The sequence below is a fragment of the Nylanderia fulva genome, unplaced genomic scaffold (genome assembly GCF_048542155.1).
Source record: "Nylanderia fulva isolate GAGA-0341 unplaced genomic scaffold, ASM4854215v1 Scaffold2, whole genome shotgun sequence".
Classification (NCBI taxonomy): domain Eukaryota; kingdom Metazoa; phylum Arthropoda; class Insecta; order Hymenoptera; family Formicidae; genus Nylanderia; species Nylanderia fulva.
Window position 1 is genome coordinate 8,904,345 of NW_028190263.1, and position 20,471 is coordinate 8,924,815.

At 27.4% G+C, this 20,471-nt stretch overlaps 2 protein-coding genes across 3 annotated transcripts in view; one reads left to right on the forward strand and one right to left on the reverse strand.

The window, feature by feature from the left end:
- LOC114937164 (phosrestin-2) overlaps positions 1-19,496 on the reverse strand; it is a 71,268-nt gene extending 51,772 nt beyond the window's left edge. The window contains exons 1-3 of one of the 2 annotated variants that reach the window (XM_029310590.2): positions 19,157-19,496; positions 4,416-4,804; positions 2,975-3,165 (exon numbers count right to left, since the gene is read on the reverse strand). In XM_029310590.2, coding sequence (XP_029166423.1) covers positions 2,975-3,165; positions 4,416-4,505 — 281 coding nt within the window. In that variant the 5' untranslated portion in view covers positions 4,506-4,804; positions 19,157-19,496. Of the gene's footprint in view, positions 1-2,974; positions 3,166-4,415; positions 4,859-19,156 lie in introns of both variants that reach the window. The other variant, XM_029310589.2, reaches the window with a different exon arrangement.
- The window catches only part of LOC114937165 (14 kDa phosphohistidine phosphatase), a 95,632-nt gene that overhangs the window by 54,235 nt on the left and 20,926 nt on the right, over positions 1-20,471 (forward strand). The window lies entirely within an intron of this gene.

Sequence of the window (20,471 nt, forward strand, 5' to 3'; positions counted from 1 at the left end):
CTTTAGATTGAAGTTGAGGAAAGTTAAACGCGATTATTAAGAAAAAAAATAAAGGTTTGAATAAACATCCGCACATGCGATTATATGTATAAATATACATATAATTTGGGTATTTGTATTCAATATTTCTTATTACATTTTTATTTTAATACGTTTAGTCTGTAATTGATTGAATAAAAATAATAAGTTGCTTTTATTCCTTTATTCTTTTTGCGATATCTAATTAAAGAATATTTAATTAAAGAAAAAATTCTTATACATTTTTTCAAAATTTTAAAGAAGAATAAGTTCTATACGATATCGATTGGATAATAAATACTGTATAAAAAGAGTTCTTAAAGAATATTCAAAATCAGAAAAATTAAAATTTATCAAGTAATTTCATTCATTATATTGTCTTATATTTTATTAAATTTATTTTATTATTTAAAAGAAGAAAATTTTTTTTATCAATATTGACATATGAATATAGAAATATGATGTTAATTTGTTTATTCCAATTATGAAACCATATCCTGTAATTGCAAATTTTACGATTATGACTATTGAGATGTAATTAAATAAATAACATACGTATGTGTGTGTGTGTGTGAGATACAAATATATGTAGACATGCAAAGTAATTAATGATTTTCAGGTCCTCTGCAGATTTTATACTGCTAATTTCTCGAATTTATTTAAGCGATCGTTATGACATAACATTTCAATATAAAATCGTTTGTAGAATCTTATGATAAAAAAACTGATCCAATAAATAATAAAAAAATAATCTTCATAAAAATTTAGAAAGTGATAATAACTTAACTTATTAAATTTTTTATTAATACATAGCATATTTATTAAGAAAGTATCTATTAAGACAAATATCTATTGCTTAATATAATATTACATTATACATGCTATTTTTAAATCAATTTTAATTACAGTTTCAACCATGATATCGTTATTATATTTATTATATATATGATTTTTTACGAAATTAATTCATGTTATCTAATAATGATTATGATACTATAATTGATACTTTTATGTCACTCTTAATATGAGTTATGCATTAGAAACTTAACACGCCCCGAATTTGCATGTAACTTGATTATATATATTAATCACATTGACATATAGCGCCACTCGATATTAGTGTCATATTCCCGATAGTATAATACGCCGTATTACTTCTTTGGCTAATGCGTAATTTCCCGAAAAAAGTTTTGTTGTAAAAAAGACCCTTATAGGAGAAGGCGATGATGTCTGAGCGTTCTTGTCCGTCGTTTCAGTCTGTGCTATTCATCATGATACCAATCATCATAATTCATATTCCAACGAAAATTCGTCCTGTCATTAAACAGATCGTTGCAGTAACTCAATGTCAATGATACAAAATTTATGTTCGTGAATTAATTTTATGTTCGTTAATTGAATTGCACTGGTTTATAATCAAAACGTATTTTATAGCAAATATTTTAAAGTGTTTTTTAGATTTTCAAGTAAAAACGATGTCGCGCAAATCAAATTTCACTGACACATTAGATTTATAAAATAATTAAGGTTTAATATGTAAAAATGGCTTTTTTACGATATTTAAATTATTTTTTTGTAAAAAAGGTTAACCTTTTTCATAAAAAATTCAAATATCACAAAAAAGCCATTTTTGCATATTGAACCTCAATTATTTCGGAAACCTGATGTGATGATGAAAATTGATTTGCAGCATCGTCTTTAGCATTTAAAAATCTATAACATTTGTCTGCTTTAAAATAATGAAAAAAAATATTTTTTGGTAAACTAGTATTATTTTAATTTTTAGAAATTAGAAATTTTGATATGCCCTTATTCTTGTATTATAGCTTGATGTTATACCTACATATTATTCTATCCCCCATAGTGCGATAAAATCTTAGATGCCATCGAGACATTTCCACAGCCTGTCCATTCCATTATTGTCGATTTAGGGTCAATTCATGATGAATATTTTTCAGCAACAGAATATAAACATAATATCGACTTGTAGCTGGAAGTGCTTAGTTTTTTTTACTTCATTGTCAGAGTGCAGATCAGTCACTTTACATAGTTTTTTCAGTTTTAAGTTTTTTAAGGTTTTTTTTAAAAGTTTACTTCTTACCAGAATATCATTCCATAGAAAAGAAAATGATACTAAATGTAAAAATGTTAGTATTCGTGAAGTAAAAAACGACGACATCATTGAATACAACATTTTAGCTGTGCACGACTCTATCGATTTGTTTCGTGATTGAAAAACATCAATATTATAATATACAATAAAAATAAAAACATGACATGATACAAAATTATTGTATATTTACAACATGTAAGACGTGACATTTTTATTCCGATTTTGATTTAACAAATGTTTTTAACAAAATAATTAAAAATCAGTTTTTGTCATAAAAGATTTAGCAAGTTATTATTAAATGGAAAAAAAGATTAAAACAATGAGTCTGGATTCAGATATTAAGAAAAAAGAAATTTTTAAGTTTTTTTTACAGTTTACAATTACAAAGTTGTATTGTTTATCGTTTTCGAATTGTTATAATTATGATGAAATAACATTTTATAAATATATAATTTTATATAAATATAAATATTTCAGAATCGGTCGGTCTACAATAAAATATATCTTCTTAAAAATCACACATATAATTTCACAAAATAGAATTTAACTCCTCTTTAGAGGAACTCCAATAGAAATTCTTTACCCCAGAAAAATCACATAATTATATTTTATATTGTAAAAATAATCTGCTATATATTTAAATTCTCATATACATATATGTATATAGTCAAGTAGTCACACTATTAAGCAGGAACATAATATGACATGTGAATTTGTAATGTTTATATATTATAAAAATATTATATATATTAATATATAATATATTTTATAAAAATGTATATTTAGTCTCGTGAATTTGAATCTTTACCTAACTAAAAGCAAGAGGAAGGATCGTGTTCTCACCTGTCGGCTTGCATATCGACATAGTCGGTTCGCTGGACTTGCGCCTGTATCTGTATTTGCAATCCTTTTGCTTGGCCCATTTTGGTCTCCTCTTTACCTTCTTTCTCCTCTTCCTCCTCTTGTCGCTCTTCATTTGCCGTCTTCTCGTCTTTCATATCGCAATTATCCATTGTTACGTTCTTACAATCCACCTGCGCAAGAAAATCCGAGAAATATGTAAATCCAGCAAAATATAAAAAAGCTTCTCACATATTGATTAAATTTTCTAATATAAATATAAAGTGAGAAAAATATTAAATTTTTGATGATTTTTTCTAGTTCTATAGTATATCAATATATGCACTGGAAAAAAGATTTTGTTACATTAACAAAAATTCTGTTCGAATATCGATGAAACAGAAATTATTAGTTAAATCGACCATAATTTCTTTTAATGCAATAAGATTATTGTTTACACAACAAATCAGTTATTTGTGCTAACTAAGATTCTTGTTGCATTAAAAGGAATTATGGTCGATTTAACCAGTAATCCTGTTTTGTCGAAAAACAAAACATTTTTTCCAGTGATGACGTAATTGCAAAATAATCAATTTTATTTAGATTACACTCTTATATAGAATTATTTACACCTGTGTGTGTATTATAATATAAATAATAAAATTTGCATTTTTCCTGAAATATATATTTAAAAGTCGAACTGAAAAGTAATTACGCTAGAAGTTTTTGTACTATTAATTTACAATAATTATTATTTAATTTTTCTAGTTTTTTTTAGATTTTTTATTTTTCTTTTATAACGATTTTGATAGATACATATATTAATGAAATAGAAAGAAATAGAAGAAAAGAAAGCAAAAATATCAGATAACTATTATTGATTTTGATATTAAACTTTTAATTTCGTGAGCTATATTTCTTATGTGAATTATCAATTTTAAATTTAAGTCTATATGCATTTAACATGTTTGTCTAAAATATCTAGTCTGAAAATATCTTATATCATTGCCTTGTTTTTATCAATGTTTTGTAATATAATAATTCTTACAATTTTTCGTAATAATAACACTAGTTAACAAAAAAGTTTTTTTTTTATTATTTTAAAGCAGAGAAGGTATTTTTTTAAATAGATTTTTGGATACTGAAAATGACCGCAAGCCAATTTTTACTAGCACATTATATTTCTGAAATAATTCAGATTTAATATGCAAAAGTCAATTTTCTGCTATATTTAAGATTTTTTTTAAAGTCAATGTTATCTGAAAATTCTGATCAGATGTCATGAATGTATTGTGTATCCCCTATAAAATGAATTTCAATTAATGTAACTTTTCTTAATAACAATTTTTTTGAGTAGAGATCTATTTGAAATTTTTAATTTTCTTGCACGTAATTACGTATTCTGTATTTTCGAATTTACAGAATTAATTGCACTAGTAGTTACCGTAATGGGATATAGTTCCTCTTGCCGCTCCTCGTTCTCGGATCGAATCACAATGGTTTTCGGTATAATGTCGCTGTCGTTTTCCGCCATCTCTTCGTCCTTTCTCGTTTGAGCGCGGTCACAAAGGCCCAACAGGCAATACACACACACACGCACGCGCACACACACACACACACACACACACACACACACACTTTTAATTTCGTTCACGTATATCACCTATACGTTCTGCGACTTTGACCGGAGTCTTTTCTGTTCGTGTTTCGTTCAATCGTGTTACATTTTCACCGTCGTTCACTTTTCGTTATTTCCACGAAACATTTTACAATGACTCGTACCAAGTTTGTTACAAATATCGTTCGTACAGAAAAATTCGTTAGATCAGGAGACTATGGCGAAATACTATGATCGTTGATCTTCACGTAGGAGGAAATAGGAATATCCTGAACACACATTCAAGTAAAAGGGCATGTGTCAAGGTCTCGCTGGGATTGATCATTACGATCGCGTTCTATTATTAGATAGAAACTATCGTATTGGATTTAGGATAGTAGATATGGAAGGTCTTTTCTTTTCAAAAATTCATGTTGCTCCTTTTTTTTATTTATTCGAGAAAATTTACAAAATACTTTTTAAGGACAAGAAGTAAATAATTTGAAAAAATAAAAGGATAAAACTTTTGCAAAAATAGATTTTAATTGATTATATATGTAATTATTTAAACGTTATTAATTATTCCTCACAGATCGTGTCATTTTTAGTGAGATGAAAAAATATTAAGTAAAATATATTTTTTAAATATATTTTTATGCATTAATATACACAATAATGATAATAAAGAGAAAATTTATAAAACAGAAATTATAATTTTATCTGACAAATTATTGTTTAATGAATCTTGAGAGAAAATTTTTGATCATAATATTTTTGTTATAATATATTTTTCATATTTTTTTTTGTTATATGTCTGTTTTATTAATTAAAAAGTATTAAATGCAAATTTGATTCTTAACTTTTAATTCTATATATTATTTTTGTGCATCTAATTTCGAGATAAATTATATTCTGACATTTAGTTAAAGTTAAAAGCAAATGGCGAGCTGAATGTTCACTTTGAAAGGACTCTTTACGAAATGAGGCAATAATACTCGAAACAATAAACTAGGTAATAAGTAACTCAGTTTAACAAAGTTGTACAAAGAAATTTCTTCTTTTGTGAAGATTAATAAAAGTTAATGCGAACTTTCTTTATCATTTGAGATCAGATAATGATACTTTCTTCACCAAATAATGGTCTTAGTATAAAAATTAAACACTATATAAACACAATTTGTATGATACATACATACATACATATATATATATACATATATATATATATATACATACATATATATATATATATATATATATATATATGCATATGTATATATTGATTATACATTTTCAGACAATATCAATAAGCGAAGCGCGCGGTTGTGTCTGGTACATAATAAAAATTCAGAAATTAAAATTATACATAATTAAAATTTGGCAAATTAAAATTATGTATATAATAGACAATCAGGAATTAAAATTAAAATATGAAATATATGCAATAAAATATAAAATAAAAATATAACTGTTTAATATAACACTGATTATATATATATATATATATATATATATATATATATATATATATATACATATAGCATTATTTATACCTGCATTATTATTTAATGAAAATTATTGAATTGTATTTCTGAAATTTGTATTAGTATTCTATTATCAGTTTATTATACCAATAACAATTTGCTATTATAATTAAACTTGATAATAAAACTGAGGTTAATTTATGAGTCGACACAATTAGTTTTACTTGTAATTTTTTATTGTATTAAAAACACAAATCTGCTTATAAATATTAAAGAATATAATTACGCACGCAAAGCGAAGTTATATTATTCTTTGATAATAAAATCTCAAAAATTGCGACACATGCATGCAAAAATTATTATTGCAATCACTGCATAAAAAATATATTAATTATGCAACGCATAAAAATTCAATATTTGAATCTTTAATAGAAAATATTTAACAGAACGAAGAAATAAAATTTTCTACAAAAATCTTGTGTGATCAAATATATACGCTGATCAAATATCTTTAATTAAACTCGGGCGAGACTCCATACCCCATATATCCCTCATGCTGCGCGGTTCGCGCGAAACTGATTCTCTGCGAGATATCGCAAGCGCGGGCCCGATGATCACATGACCACTGGTCACATGACCAGTAGTCACGTGACCAGTAGTCATGTGACCATCGGTCCCGCGCTCGCGATACCCTGCATGAGAATCAGTCTCGTGCGAGCCGCGCACCCTAAAGAATATGTAGGATGTACTACTCTGATCACGTGATCAGTTTCGCGCGAGCCGTGCAGTATAACGGACGCGTGCAGATACGCGAATCTAATGGAAGTACATTTTTTAGATATTTTGATCGAAAGATTCTTGTAGAAAATTTTATTTTTTTGTTTTTTGTTAAAAATTTATATATTGAATTTTTAACAAAAATTTTTATGAATCACGTAATTAATAAATATATTTTATGCATGTATTGCAATAATAATTTTATACGTGCGTTGCAATTTTTAAGGTTTTATCAAAGAATAATATAACTTCGCTTTGCGCACGTAATTATATTCGATTAAACTAAACGAAATGAGAAAAAAAATATATAGAGAGTATATTAATAAAATACATTTGAAGATAATAAAATAGCAAGACATTTAAAATCAGTTGGAAACAAATGTTTTGAAATTGAAAACATTAATGCATTTTGTCATGAATCAATAAAATTAACGATCTTTGTGCGATATGTGACCTCATTCGATATTTGAGACATCCCAACACGGGAACGTGTTCAGATCGAGATCTATTAGTATTTGGTGGCGCTCATACTCGAAGATGTCTAATGATGATAATACAATTACGAATTGAATAGTTAAGGGTTTCCAGTGAATTGAACTGCGTGCTGTTGTTTAGATAAAGCTTCTATCTGGCTATCCCTTGTGACTTTATCTCCATAATTTGTACATTGATAACAATTGAAGACACATGCTATGGTTGATAATAATGTCAGATAACGATTGCAATATGTCGCGATTGTGATTAACAATGAGAAATCATGAAGAATATAATATCGATTATAATGTGCAGTATTCTGTAATATATTTGATATTGTAATTAATGTCACGATGTTTTTCAATAACATTAAAATGATATTTACACACAATAATTTTTTATGTATACATAATATAATATGCAACAAATTTAAATAAAAGATATTTGCAATAATTTTATATAAAAAAATATTAAAATATATATTTTAATTAATAATAATAAAAAATTTTATTAGAAACTTTTGATAAAATTTAAAAAATAGTAAAATGTTAAGTATTTGTTATCTAAATAAGTTATCTAAATAAGTTATCTAAATAAAATTACATAGATGATTATCTCGATAAAATTTTGACGTCAGCCGTAAATAATAAAAACTTATATAAATAAAAATATGAATATATTTTTATAACTCTTTGATAACATTTTTTTAATAACTGTATTGACATAAGCGGTCTTAAAAATAATATTATCTCAAAGTTATTTAGATGAATTGTCATATAATTTTATCTTTTATCTAGATATATTTAAAATAAAATTATCTTTATCTTATCTAAGATCAATTTATATATACTTTCATCTTATTTTTATCTAGTTAATTTTGAAATTATCTAAGCACAACACTGGTTAGGTAGATAATTCACGGAAAGAGTTAAAATTCAGGTAGATACATTATATGTTATGTAAATCGCTTTGAAATTGGATGTATAAACAATATGCGTATTAACAAACTAGGTTCAATATATAGCATTAAATTATTCAGACTATTATTATAAGAGTAGAATTAATTTGAATCCAGTTCAATTTGCATTTAAAAATATATATAGAAAAAAAATATATAGTACATAAAGCTGTATTATAAGTACGTTGCAGTGAAGATTTTTAAAAATGACGTAAAGGTATAATTTCTTTTATATGACTTCTATATTTCTGTTCATCTGTCGCATTCTGAGACACTTAGCATTTATATGGCTGTAGTGATGACTTGAACGAGACAGGTTCAGTGGCCCACTCGTATCAGTTTTTTATCAGTTAATCTTGGGAGTTAAGTCTTGCGGAATGTTCTCTTTTTCAAAAAAGTTCGGTTAATGATCTATCACCCATGAGATGTAGCTAATACGTTGAGGTGATCTTGCTAATTTGCTGCATTGTACTTTTTAACTTCGTCTTTCATCACTTTGGAATATTCAAGTTTTCATGTATGACGTCGTCATGTATGACATCATTCATTGGTTACATACCAGGTCACGTCAACAATCATCCGGAGGACTTGTAATTTCTGAAGTATATTGATATTCGATTTTGCTGCCGCATCTCACAACTGAATGTCATAGGTCCAAACTGGTTTAATGTTTAATTGTTCTGTAGAGCAATAATTTTGTTTTCAAATATTTAGTTAAAAACTATAAATAATGAAAAAATATCTTCGAATTTTAATGCGATCCGTTTTCGTCATTTGATGAAATAATATATTTTGACAGGAATTGCACTAAAGAGATTTTTTATTTCTATTTTTTAGTAGCAGATGCACTTTTCATTTTTGTCGTGTGCGTTCTGTACAAATTTTCCTTTCTTTCATGATTCATATCGTTGTAAGAAGCCAAAAGAAATATTTGAACGGTTGGCTGAAAAGTGTAAAAATCATGCGGAATAATTTATAATTTTACGCCTAGCACACTTCGATAAGCTTCAACAGATGTGAAATTGTGGCTTTTTATATATCTCTATGTTAGCATTCTAATCTAGATATGTCTCGAAGACGGTAGTAGCTGAATATTTTAATATAGCTTATGTATAACAATTTCTTTTATTAATCCTCTTCTTATAATCATATTTTCAAGATCTTTTTATTTATACATAAATTCTTAGAGAAATAAATTTCAACGTACATCTTTTATAATAAACATTAACTATGTTAGTTCAAATTTGTTATAAAGTAATTAAACAATCTGCGTTTAATTAAATTTACACAATATTGATTTCCTTTTGGATTGATTAGAATAAAATATTAATGTTTATAATAAAGTATATACTCCTGCTTGATCTTTATTGTATTATTTTGATATTTTACTTTTTTCATTTTTTAAAACAGTTTTTATAATATAATCTATCGTATAAATATAGAATATTTGATTGATATATTTATTGGGATATTGTATAATAAGTAATGGGTTAAATATTATTTAAATTATGTCAAGATTTTGAATGAAATTTTATATTACAGTTTAAAGAAAAGAAACTGGTAAAATCACTATTTCATATACTTTTTTTCTGTATTTATTTCTGTTTCCTGTTAAAATATCGATAACGACTATATAATATAATACGTTCTTTATAAATATATTAAAGCAAATCTTCAGCACCTTTTATCCACATTTCATGAATGATTCAATATATGCTTTCATATACTTCACCGCACTCTTAGTAAATCATATGATATTCGAATAAAGTACAATAGAAAAATATAGTAGATATATTCGAAAAACAAATATCAGAATTGGAAAACCAATACTGATAACAATCACTTAATCTATTTGTTTCAAATTGCATGGAACTGCGTAAGGGGCAACAAAGATTTTCATGCAAGGACTCATTCAAATGATCGTATTCGAATTCTGTAATTTCGCGTTATCCACTTCGCATAGAACGTAATTGCGTAATCTCTAATTATTTGTTAGCGACAGTTGTCGAATTTCGATGAGCATGCGGATATCAAAGTTACATGTGTATCACGCTTTACCACAAGCGGCATTTACAACTACACTGTCATTCGAGAAAGTTTCGAACTCGATCAAACAACTTTTCCATTGTCGTTTAGACTAGCGGCGACGAGAATATGGAAATATTTTTACGCAGTTACGGTAGTTCGGGTACGTGACTTCACTCGATAATGATTGCAGTTTTCAACGATGAGCAATAACTTTTAGATAAACAACTGTTTCGAACTAATTATATCAGTGCTTATATGTGTATGTAAATTATTAAAACGATGAATCGAAAAAAATAATTATTTGAAGCAGAAATAAGAGAAAAAACAATCATCTTTCAAAATGAAGTTAAATCGTTGTGCGAAAGCTGTCAGTTATATTTGAAAAAAGAAAGAATTATGTGACAAATCTGCTAAATTTTGTACTAAACTTCAAGAATATATTTCAATTTACACGAAGTTTTTGTGCGCAGTAATAGTAGATTTAAATAATAGTGGCAAATAAAAGCAAGCGATATGATAAATCTTAATATTACCAAGATTAAAATTGTACTTTTTTAAGACCAATCTCAATTTGGTGTCTTTCACTGAGTTTAACGTTTTAAGTTGCTCACTTTTATATTTTCCAGATCCTTGGATTTAAAAAACTTTCGGTCCAAGGATTTGTATATTTTACAAACCCGTTCTAAATAATAGTACAAAGTGTGTTGTTCTCTTTTTACTTTTTACGTAGTCAACTTTCTTGCTGTTTTCTTGCTGCATTTTGACGTTGTACAAATATATCTTGACTACATAGTCGAAAAGATTGATTCCAATCCGATCTTTTACTATCAGAAATTTATTCGCTCTTTTTGGCAAGGACTGCTTTATCAATTTGGACTTTTCACAGCTTTTGCCGACTTTGTATGTGGTCATGATTTCTAGCTTTAGATAATCCTTGACGTTTTTGCTAATGACAAAAAGGACATCAGTCGTTCGAATTCATTTCCAAATTTCTGTTTGATAAGCTTGTGCGCTTCCTTATCGTCAATCCCTTGATGTCCAGAGAGCCAAACGAAGGTGACATTGTTCAATTTAATCCAACTTTCCAAGCGCTTGTTAGGTTCGTAGATTTTCACGCCAAAAATTCATTTATTTTTTTTTTACCCAGTGTACCAAATGTCCACGTTGGAATTAATTACAATTTTATCTCATACTAGTCTTTCTTCGTTGGCGTCTGGATTGTAAAAATCTTAATGTGATATTTTCTAGAAATTCTATTCTATTTTCACGTGAAATGATATTTGTGTAAAGAAATCCGAACACAGTGTAACTCAAGCAAGTATTTTTCCACTCACTCTGGCATTTCTGTTTATATGTAAGCTTTGTAGTTGTGAGCCGATCATCCAATACAGAGGACTGCTACTTCCAGCGCCTTCATTGCGCTTTTTATAGTTCTCATTGCAGTTTTCAAGTAATCACTTTGAAGGCTTTCTCAAGTAAACTCCTAACTCCCATCCTTTACCTTGGCTCACCAGACGATAGCAACATATGTAAATGCAGGTAGCAACACCGCTTAACTAAAGAACAATACTGTGTTTGATTTTCCATATTTTGCCCATAGCTTTTTTACAGACCCACACAGAGATATAGAATTATTTTCTTTTTTTAAAATAATTTTCTAATCTAACTTAAAAAACTGTCCAAAAAATTGAAAAAGAAAAAAAATATTCATCTTTAGTAATATATGCAAAAAATCTTCTACGGCATTTAAAATATTGCTTTAATGATTTTTGTCTTCAAAAATAGTATGATTTGAGCAATTATTTTTTATAAGGACTAAAATAAAAATATTATTTATACATATAGCATTATTGATATGACAATATACTACCATGATTCATCGTATAATAGTATAATGCAATGTGGAATATTACAGGATTTTATTTTTTTAAGTTCTTTTATTTCTTTAAATTCCTGAAAGATTTGTCGAGATGATATTAAGAGCATATTATGTGAGAAATGTATGCTGCAGATAATGATTTATGAGTGAGAGAGAAGGAAAGAGAGAATAGATCAAGATTATATAGTGGATTGTTGAGCTTGCTTCGTTGATCAAACGATATGAATGATTAAGTCTCGTGATATAATCGTGAAGCATTTGTATTGATTGTAAAATGAATTTGCGCAAAAATTGTCTTACTAAAATGAAAATAGTTTAATCTTATGCGATAAATATTTAATACGCGTAAATTTTTAATTTTAATATCCTATAGCATATGTAACAATTCATTATATAACTCTGCAAAATTATTATTATTATTATTGTTATTAATAATAATAATATTATTATTATTATTATTAATTATTATTATTTATTATTGCATAATTAATTAATCATGCAATAAATATCAAAAATTTGACAATTTCATCTCATCAGTTGTTAAGCAATCATAATTTTATTTATAATTTTTATATTTATATCATTGACAATTGATATACAATTATATATTGTAGAGTTTATAAAATTGTAAATTGTAAAATTTTAAAATTATGTAAAATTATATATTTGATTTTATTTCTGACTTAAGTATATAAAATAATATTCTTAAATCGCAAGTGTAATTATATAATTCTACATCTTATAGAATCAATAGAGCACTAAAATTAATGAGATTATTTATTCTCGTTCTTATGTAACAGAGTCAATTCGGAAGTTGACAACAAAGTTTTATTACATTCGTATTCTATAAGAATGTGATAAAACCGAAACAGACGTAAAAATAGATTCGATCGATAGTGTCTCCGAATATTTTTCAATACTAATGTACAACAATCGTTACATATGTAAACGTGTGGAGTTAATGTAATTTGCCAGATTTTTATTATGTTTTATTACTATTTACGTTTTGTAGAAACTATTTTAATATACGTAAGGATGAGCATATAATGTCTCGTCGGTCGATTATAAATAACATAAAAAATGATAAAGATAGAACACCAGTAATAATAATGGCCCTGATGATAAAATGCTAATTACATCACTAATATCCTGTTGCCAGCCAAGGTGTTAAATATCTAATTGAAGGCTGCGAATGGTACCTGGTAATATTGATCGGTCAATTGCTATTCTATATCTACCCGACAAGTGTGTCGTTTAAACTAGTTTAATCGAAAAGAATTAATTTTCTCTTTAATGATTTTTTTTTGAAAAATTGAAAAAGAAATCATTAAGAGGAAAATAAAGTCTTTCCAGCTAACCTAGATTAAACGACACTCGTCATTTTACAATTTACACAATTTTATAATAATTTTATCAAAGTTTCTCTTTGTCATTTGATAAATTAGTTTTTTTTTTCTTTAAAATAAAGCTACAAGGAGAGAGCGCGCGAGACTGCGACATAAAAAGTTTTCACAGCAAAGATCGTTATTTTGTTGAAGAGGGCGCAGAACAAATGCCAGCCATTTTCAAGGCTGACATTGGGCGATGTAGAAAAGAAAATAAATCAGCATTCGAAGATTAGACAAAGAGCACGAAACCATTACTCGCGTTCCTCTTCACATCGTATCTCAGATATACTACACGTAATTCGTTCCGGCTGTAATCTACTTCGATCGTATTATCCTTTCGTAGACTATCAGCTTTAAGATAGCAATCTCCCTCTTTCTCTCTCTCTCTCTCTGTGTCCGCCGAATATAGCGCAGATTTTTTACAATTTTCTTCTGCGGCAATTTTGACATTATTTTACACGCTTATTTTGAATTTATATACAGAAAAAAGGATTTTTTAACAATAACAGATTTTTCTTTTATCTAATAACTGATTTTTAAATAAAACTGCAGCGCATTTTTTAAAAATAGATACGTATAATTACAGATTTGTATGTGGGGCAATTTTAGTTTGCACTTATTCAGTTGTATAATTTAATAGGCTATTTAATATGATAATTGAATATTCTTTGAAGGAATTTCATGACGTGCAAGGAATGCATAAAAGTTTATACTACTAACATCTTTATCGTTCACTTACATAAGTTGAGACTTTGACTTTATTTTAATTGAAACTTGATCTAAAATTTACTTAGGATTGTCTTGAAGAAAATTTTATTTAAATTTGGTCGGAACGTTTGTCTAGTATGCCATAATTTCTCAACTACTATAATGGCTAAAAGACTCAAAAAAGTTGTAGTAATTTTGCGTGAACTTGTTTTCTAATATTATAGATTTTTATATCGCAAATATGCTATATTTAAACCTTATAAATTCTTAAGATCTATTATAAATAAAAAAAAAAGATCTTCACACGAATGTGTTACTAATCTTCTCTTCTCTTGTATCTAAAACAGTAAATATTTTATCTTGGGCTCAATTTAAAGCTTTGTTTACATTGGCCCCATTTAGAATATGCATTGTTTTATAAAGTAAACTGCATTGTGCAACCTCACATCATCGATTTAGAATTGACTTTACGATTTCGTCATCGCATAATTATAGAAACTGTGGAGGTGACTTTATATAGCTAAACAACGGAAGAATCAAATATGCTTACACGTTATTGATTGAAGTAATAAATGTTATTCATGAGAAGCAAATGCCGACACATGTATAATTATTTATTGCTTTTTAGTTATTAGATCGTTTGATATTGGATCTTTCAATCTTTAATGTTGCATTTAACTAGAAAATTAAATGAAGTTTAAAAGCACATGTTTACATGTGTTAAACAATATTTTCTGTTATTAGCACACAAAACAAGTCGGTAAAGTAAGTTAAATTAAATAAGTTTATGGAGTGAATTAAATTAAGTTGGGATTATGTAAGTTCCTGTCTTATGTTAGTTACATATATTAAGGAACAAACAAATTTTACCACATGAAATTGACTTTAACTATTACATACATAAAATTATACATATAATAAATAAAAACATTTGATTATACACACAAAAGCCACAAAATCCAATCATATTACAATGGAGCATTGAAGAACACTTGTTCTAACGACGATCATAAATTATCGACTTATTGTGCAATCATTGCTGATTATTTAATATAATTGACTGATTATATATTCAACATAAAATCAATATATGAAAACAAATCGAAGGGATCACATTGAGGAAAAAGATAATTTTGGTTAGAGTTTACTAAAACACTATTAAATTTTCTAATTTTTAATATTTTTGAATATTTTTTCAAAAAGTACATTTAAAAAGGAATTTTTTAAATCTTCTTTTTCAATATATAACTCGGAAATTGATATAGACAAAAATCTAAAAAAATTCATAGAAGATACTTTCAATAGGTACAAAAATATGAAAAAAATGAAACAAAAAATGACTAGAGGAAAAAGATGTTGATTTGGAATGGAATGTCCCATTCGTAAAAAAGACAAATAAGTTGATTAATTGATCAATAGAAGATGCCGATGTTTACTGTTGGTTCTTTTGCGTGATGTTGATTCTTTCGCGTGTTTACTTGTGAGTAAGCTGTTCATTATCATCAAGGTTACTTATTTTGACAGTTCGAAGAGAGTTGATTACAATGTGAATGATTTCATTTGTTTAATAAAACGTACGCGCAAGTTTAAGTGGAAGTACTATTGAAGAACGAAAATTACAATACTTTTATCGAGTTTATAATACATGTTGAATATCTGTTATTACAAAGATTGTGTATTTTAACAGCTTATTCGTTATTCGAGATTTATGTTAGAGATTTATACTGTTAGCAGTGAGCGATTTTATGTAATTTTATTCATTAGGTATATAAAATTATATTAAATGTCTTTTAAGCACGAGAAAAATTGTAACATGCTTGTTTTAAGTGAACTAATTATTTTTAATTATAATTCCGTAGATTAAATAGCATGTTTTTGTATTCATCAGTATATAATTCATTAGTACATATTTTTATGCATCAATAAAAACATTTTCTTAAATTTTAGTGAGATTTTTAAATTAAAGTTTTTAAAATAATATACATATATAGCGCAGGAAATAAATGACACGCGTAACTTTATATGACATTATATAATTTATAAGACACACATACGCACATAATTTATACACATACACAATGTTTAAAAATAGAATATTGTTCTATCTGGAATATTTTTTTAGAATATCATGAATAAATAAAATAAAAAAGAGTTTGATTGTTTTTAATTTAATTTTGTTACATATACACATAAGTATTATTATACATATAAATATTTTTGTTTTAATTGAATGCTGATTGTTTATTCTTGAAAAAAATTTAATCACAACAATACAAAAATGTTAAAAATTTGTAAAGATTAAGTTAAAAAAATATCTTCATATTTAATAAACATAACATAAATATTTTTATATAAGAAATTATATGGAAAGAAATGGAAATAAACTAATATTCTCTATTCATTTACTTCTTGACAATTTATGTTATTATTTATATTAATTTTGATATAATTATATATTAATTGAAAAAGAGAAAGAGAGGAGAGGAGAGAGAGAGAGAGAGAGAGAGAGAGAGAGAGAGAGAATTATGCAATCTTACATAATTTGTTATTCTAATTGTTATTTATATCTTATTTTATAAAATATATTTAATAATCGATAATATAAATTATTTTTTATTTCCGATTTTCATAAGAGTAAATTTTATAAATTATACCTTGAGAGAGAGAATTTCTAATTAAAATTATAGGGTTCATATAGAATATTTCGAGTGAATAAAAAAACTATCAATAATAATTTAATCCCGATTTTTAATACGTAAAAGCTTTGAATATTATTTATATAAAGAGATTACTTTCAAGAGTTTTTGCGTTAAATATTTAACGGAAATTAATCTCATTTAATTTCCATTTAAAATTATTTGATATTACCAATGTGAAGCGGGGTTATCCACATATATAATTTGTGATTAAAGATTAATTAATAATATAATATAATATCATGACCGTGTGCGCTAAAAATGCATATATGAATGCTTAATAAGAGTCATTTTATTTGAATAAAACTACTGTAGCGGGAAAAAAAGAGAGAACCGCAGTCGCGAAAGCAAAATTGACGAATTAAAGTATGCATCACGGCAAGGTATGTGCAAGTCAATCCGGATTATCCGTAGCTTCGATAGTGGCGCACAGTTGTTTTACTTATGACATACACATACTACTACTTATGTGACGTGACGTGGTGTCGAGATATCACCGAGCCACACCGCGATCGTCAACTCAGCAGATCACGTCGTGATACTAAAGTCGAACGAGTCGGGTCATAAACACTAAAGCCGTTTACGACGACATCGATCTTCCTGCGGAAGAGGAGGAATGCTTCGTTCGCCTTATTTTTTTTTTTTTACTACTAGCGTACTACGGCATGAACGTGTGCTACAGTTCAACGGAATTGTTTTTCGACGTGCGCTCTCTTACGCTGTAGAATTTAAATTTGAAAAAATCTGCGCCCTCTCGCCTATATTGACACGCACACACAGACTCATTTATCTCTCTACTCTTCTCCGACATAATTTTTTAAATACCTCGTTAAGAGAAAAATTTGCATGTGTAAAGGCAGTGTTTACTGTTAAAATTACATAGATGATTATCTAGATAAAATTTTGATATCTTCTTGTCTTTATATGGATAATAAAAATATGTATTATCTATATCTGCATCTTAGATTAAAAAGGTATTATCTTTAGTAAATTATCTAGAATGTTCAGATAATTTGGTTTATAGTCATATCACATAAAAATATTTAAGTAGTAAAACAAGTAGTAAGTGATAAAAACTTATGAATAAAAGTATGAATGTTTTTATATTCCTTTTATAATTTACATTTTTTTATAACTGTGTTATATAAGCGGTCTTAAAATAATATTATTTAGGAATTATCAAGATGAATTGCCATATAATTTTATTTTTTATCTAGATATAAGATAAATTTACATATTTTTATCTCATCTTTATTCAGCTAATTTTTAAATTATCTAAGCACGACATTATATAAAGAATAATAACATTAGTTTAGCCAAAAATTATTTTAAATCAGACAAAGCGTTTTTTATAAATGTTTGGGTGCTAAAAGCGATGCCGTAAATCAAATTTCACTAGTATGTCAGATTTCCAAAATAATTGAGATTTATGTGTTATGACTCCTTTTGCAATATTTGTGATTTTTTGGAGTAAAAAAATTAACCTTATATGAATACATATCATGATTGTATTATGCATCCCCTATAAAATGCATTTTTTTGAATTTCAATATCTTATTTCTTAGCCATATTATAAAAGATTAAATCTGATTTTATCATTTGTCCTTTTAAATCATACAACTTTTGTTTGGAACATTTTTTGAAAATGCATTTGTTTCGAAAAATTCAAAATGAATAATTAAAATGAGACACTATAAGAATATACACATTTAGTAGAATTTATCACGATAAGTTACACTATGTATATGTGTGTATTGATAATTCTAAACTACAAATTATGAATATGACGTCGCGGAATATTTATTGCTATCTCAGCAGAACTTTATATTTAAATATCTAACATGATTAAACATGATTAAAAAGTAAGATATCGAAATAAAAAAAAAATATTTTATAGGAGAGGAACAATACATTGACATCTGATCAGAATTTCTAGATATAACGTAACCTTTTCACAAAAAAAAAAAATCTCAAATATCGCAAAAAACCATTTTTTGCATATAAACTTCAATTATTTCAGAAACCTGACGTGCTGATGAAAATTGACTTGCGGTATCGTGTTCAGCGTCCAAAAAATCTGTAACAAGCATCTTGTCTGGTTTGATATAATAAAAAAAGAAAAATTTTTTGTAAACTAATAAACTCTTTCTCTCGTCTATATTTCTAGCGTATTTTAAAATCAAAAATTTAGCTCACCGAGCGATATGATATATTGCTTTCAATATATCTCTGATTTATCTTCTTTTTTTTAAACTTTTGCGCAACAAACTTTCAAACGCTCCTTTCTCTCTTTGAGAAGAATCAATCGCGGAAAAACACGTTCGAACACACGAATTAATAGTATTTGTGACACGAATAGTATTTTTCGCGCGCGCGATGTTGCGTTAAAGCGTAAAAGCGGAGCCGTGCGCGGGATTCGTCCCTACATTTGTCAGACCGTGCAAGTAGTAAGACTCGACGTTACGTCCGTCGTAGAACGCGGCTCGCCGTCTACTGGCACTGGCGCGTTCGACGCCAGGCGTCGCGACGCGTACGACGCACCTCTCTGCTCCGAACTAATCAGCGGCGTACCTTTCTCTCCTCCTCCGAGCGACGCGACGTGGCGATTGACAGCGCGCGGCACGCGAAAAATTCGAATTCACATCTGACGCGGTATATACATCGACGCGCAAATCCCTCGTAAATGTATTGCATTCGAATCGCTGATAACGAGGAATGCCCGGAGCGGACGCTCCTATGCGAGAGAGAACCGTCATCATAGACAAATGATTCTCGTCAACCTGGTAGCTATGCCGGAAGGATCACATTAACGAGATGAGTGGCGTCGTATAGTGAGTGATTAATTGTGCGCTGTCAATGTATCTCATCCTCAGAAACGTATCCCTAGGGGTTTTTGCAATTTTTTATCGGTTATATGTATTGCTGTGCAGAGTCATTACTTCATACACATAATTTATATATATATATATATATATATATATATATATATATATAATATTATGGGCTGATTGTTTTATCTCTTGGTAAATTTTATCCGACAGGTAGCATATTTTTGTCTCTTTTTTTAGAACTTATCTGAAAAAAAAATGAAAATATGCTACACCTGTCAAGTAAAGCTTACCAAAAAGTTGGAAAAATCGGTTTTATATGTATGAAGTAATGAATACGTACAGCAATACGTATAATCCTTAAAAAATTGAAAAAATCCTGAGGGATACGTTTCTGAGAATGAGATACATTGACAGTGCATAATCATTCATTATACGATGCACTCATTTATCATACATACATGTACATACGCAATGAATATATACTGTATATGCAACGAATATATGCACATACGAGTAAGCAATATAATCGACAAAATAAGAAAAACATATATATATACATATATTAGAAGATTTATTTTAATTTTAACAGGCAAATTTGAAAATCACGAGGTTTTAGAAAAAATGCATCAGGCAAAAGTTGTAAAGTTTCGAAGGGGGATATATAATATCTAGAATTGTCC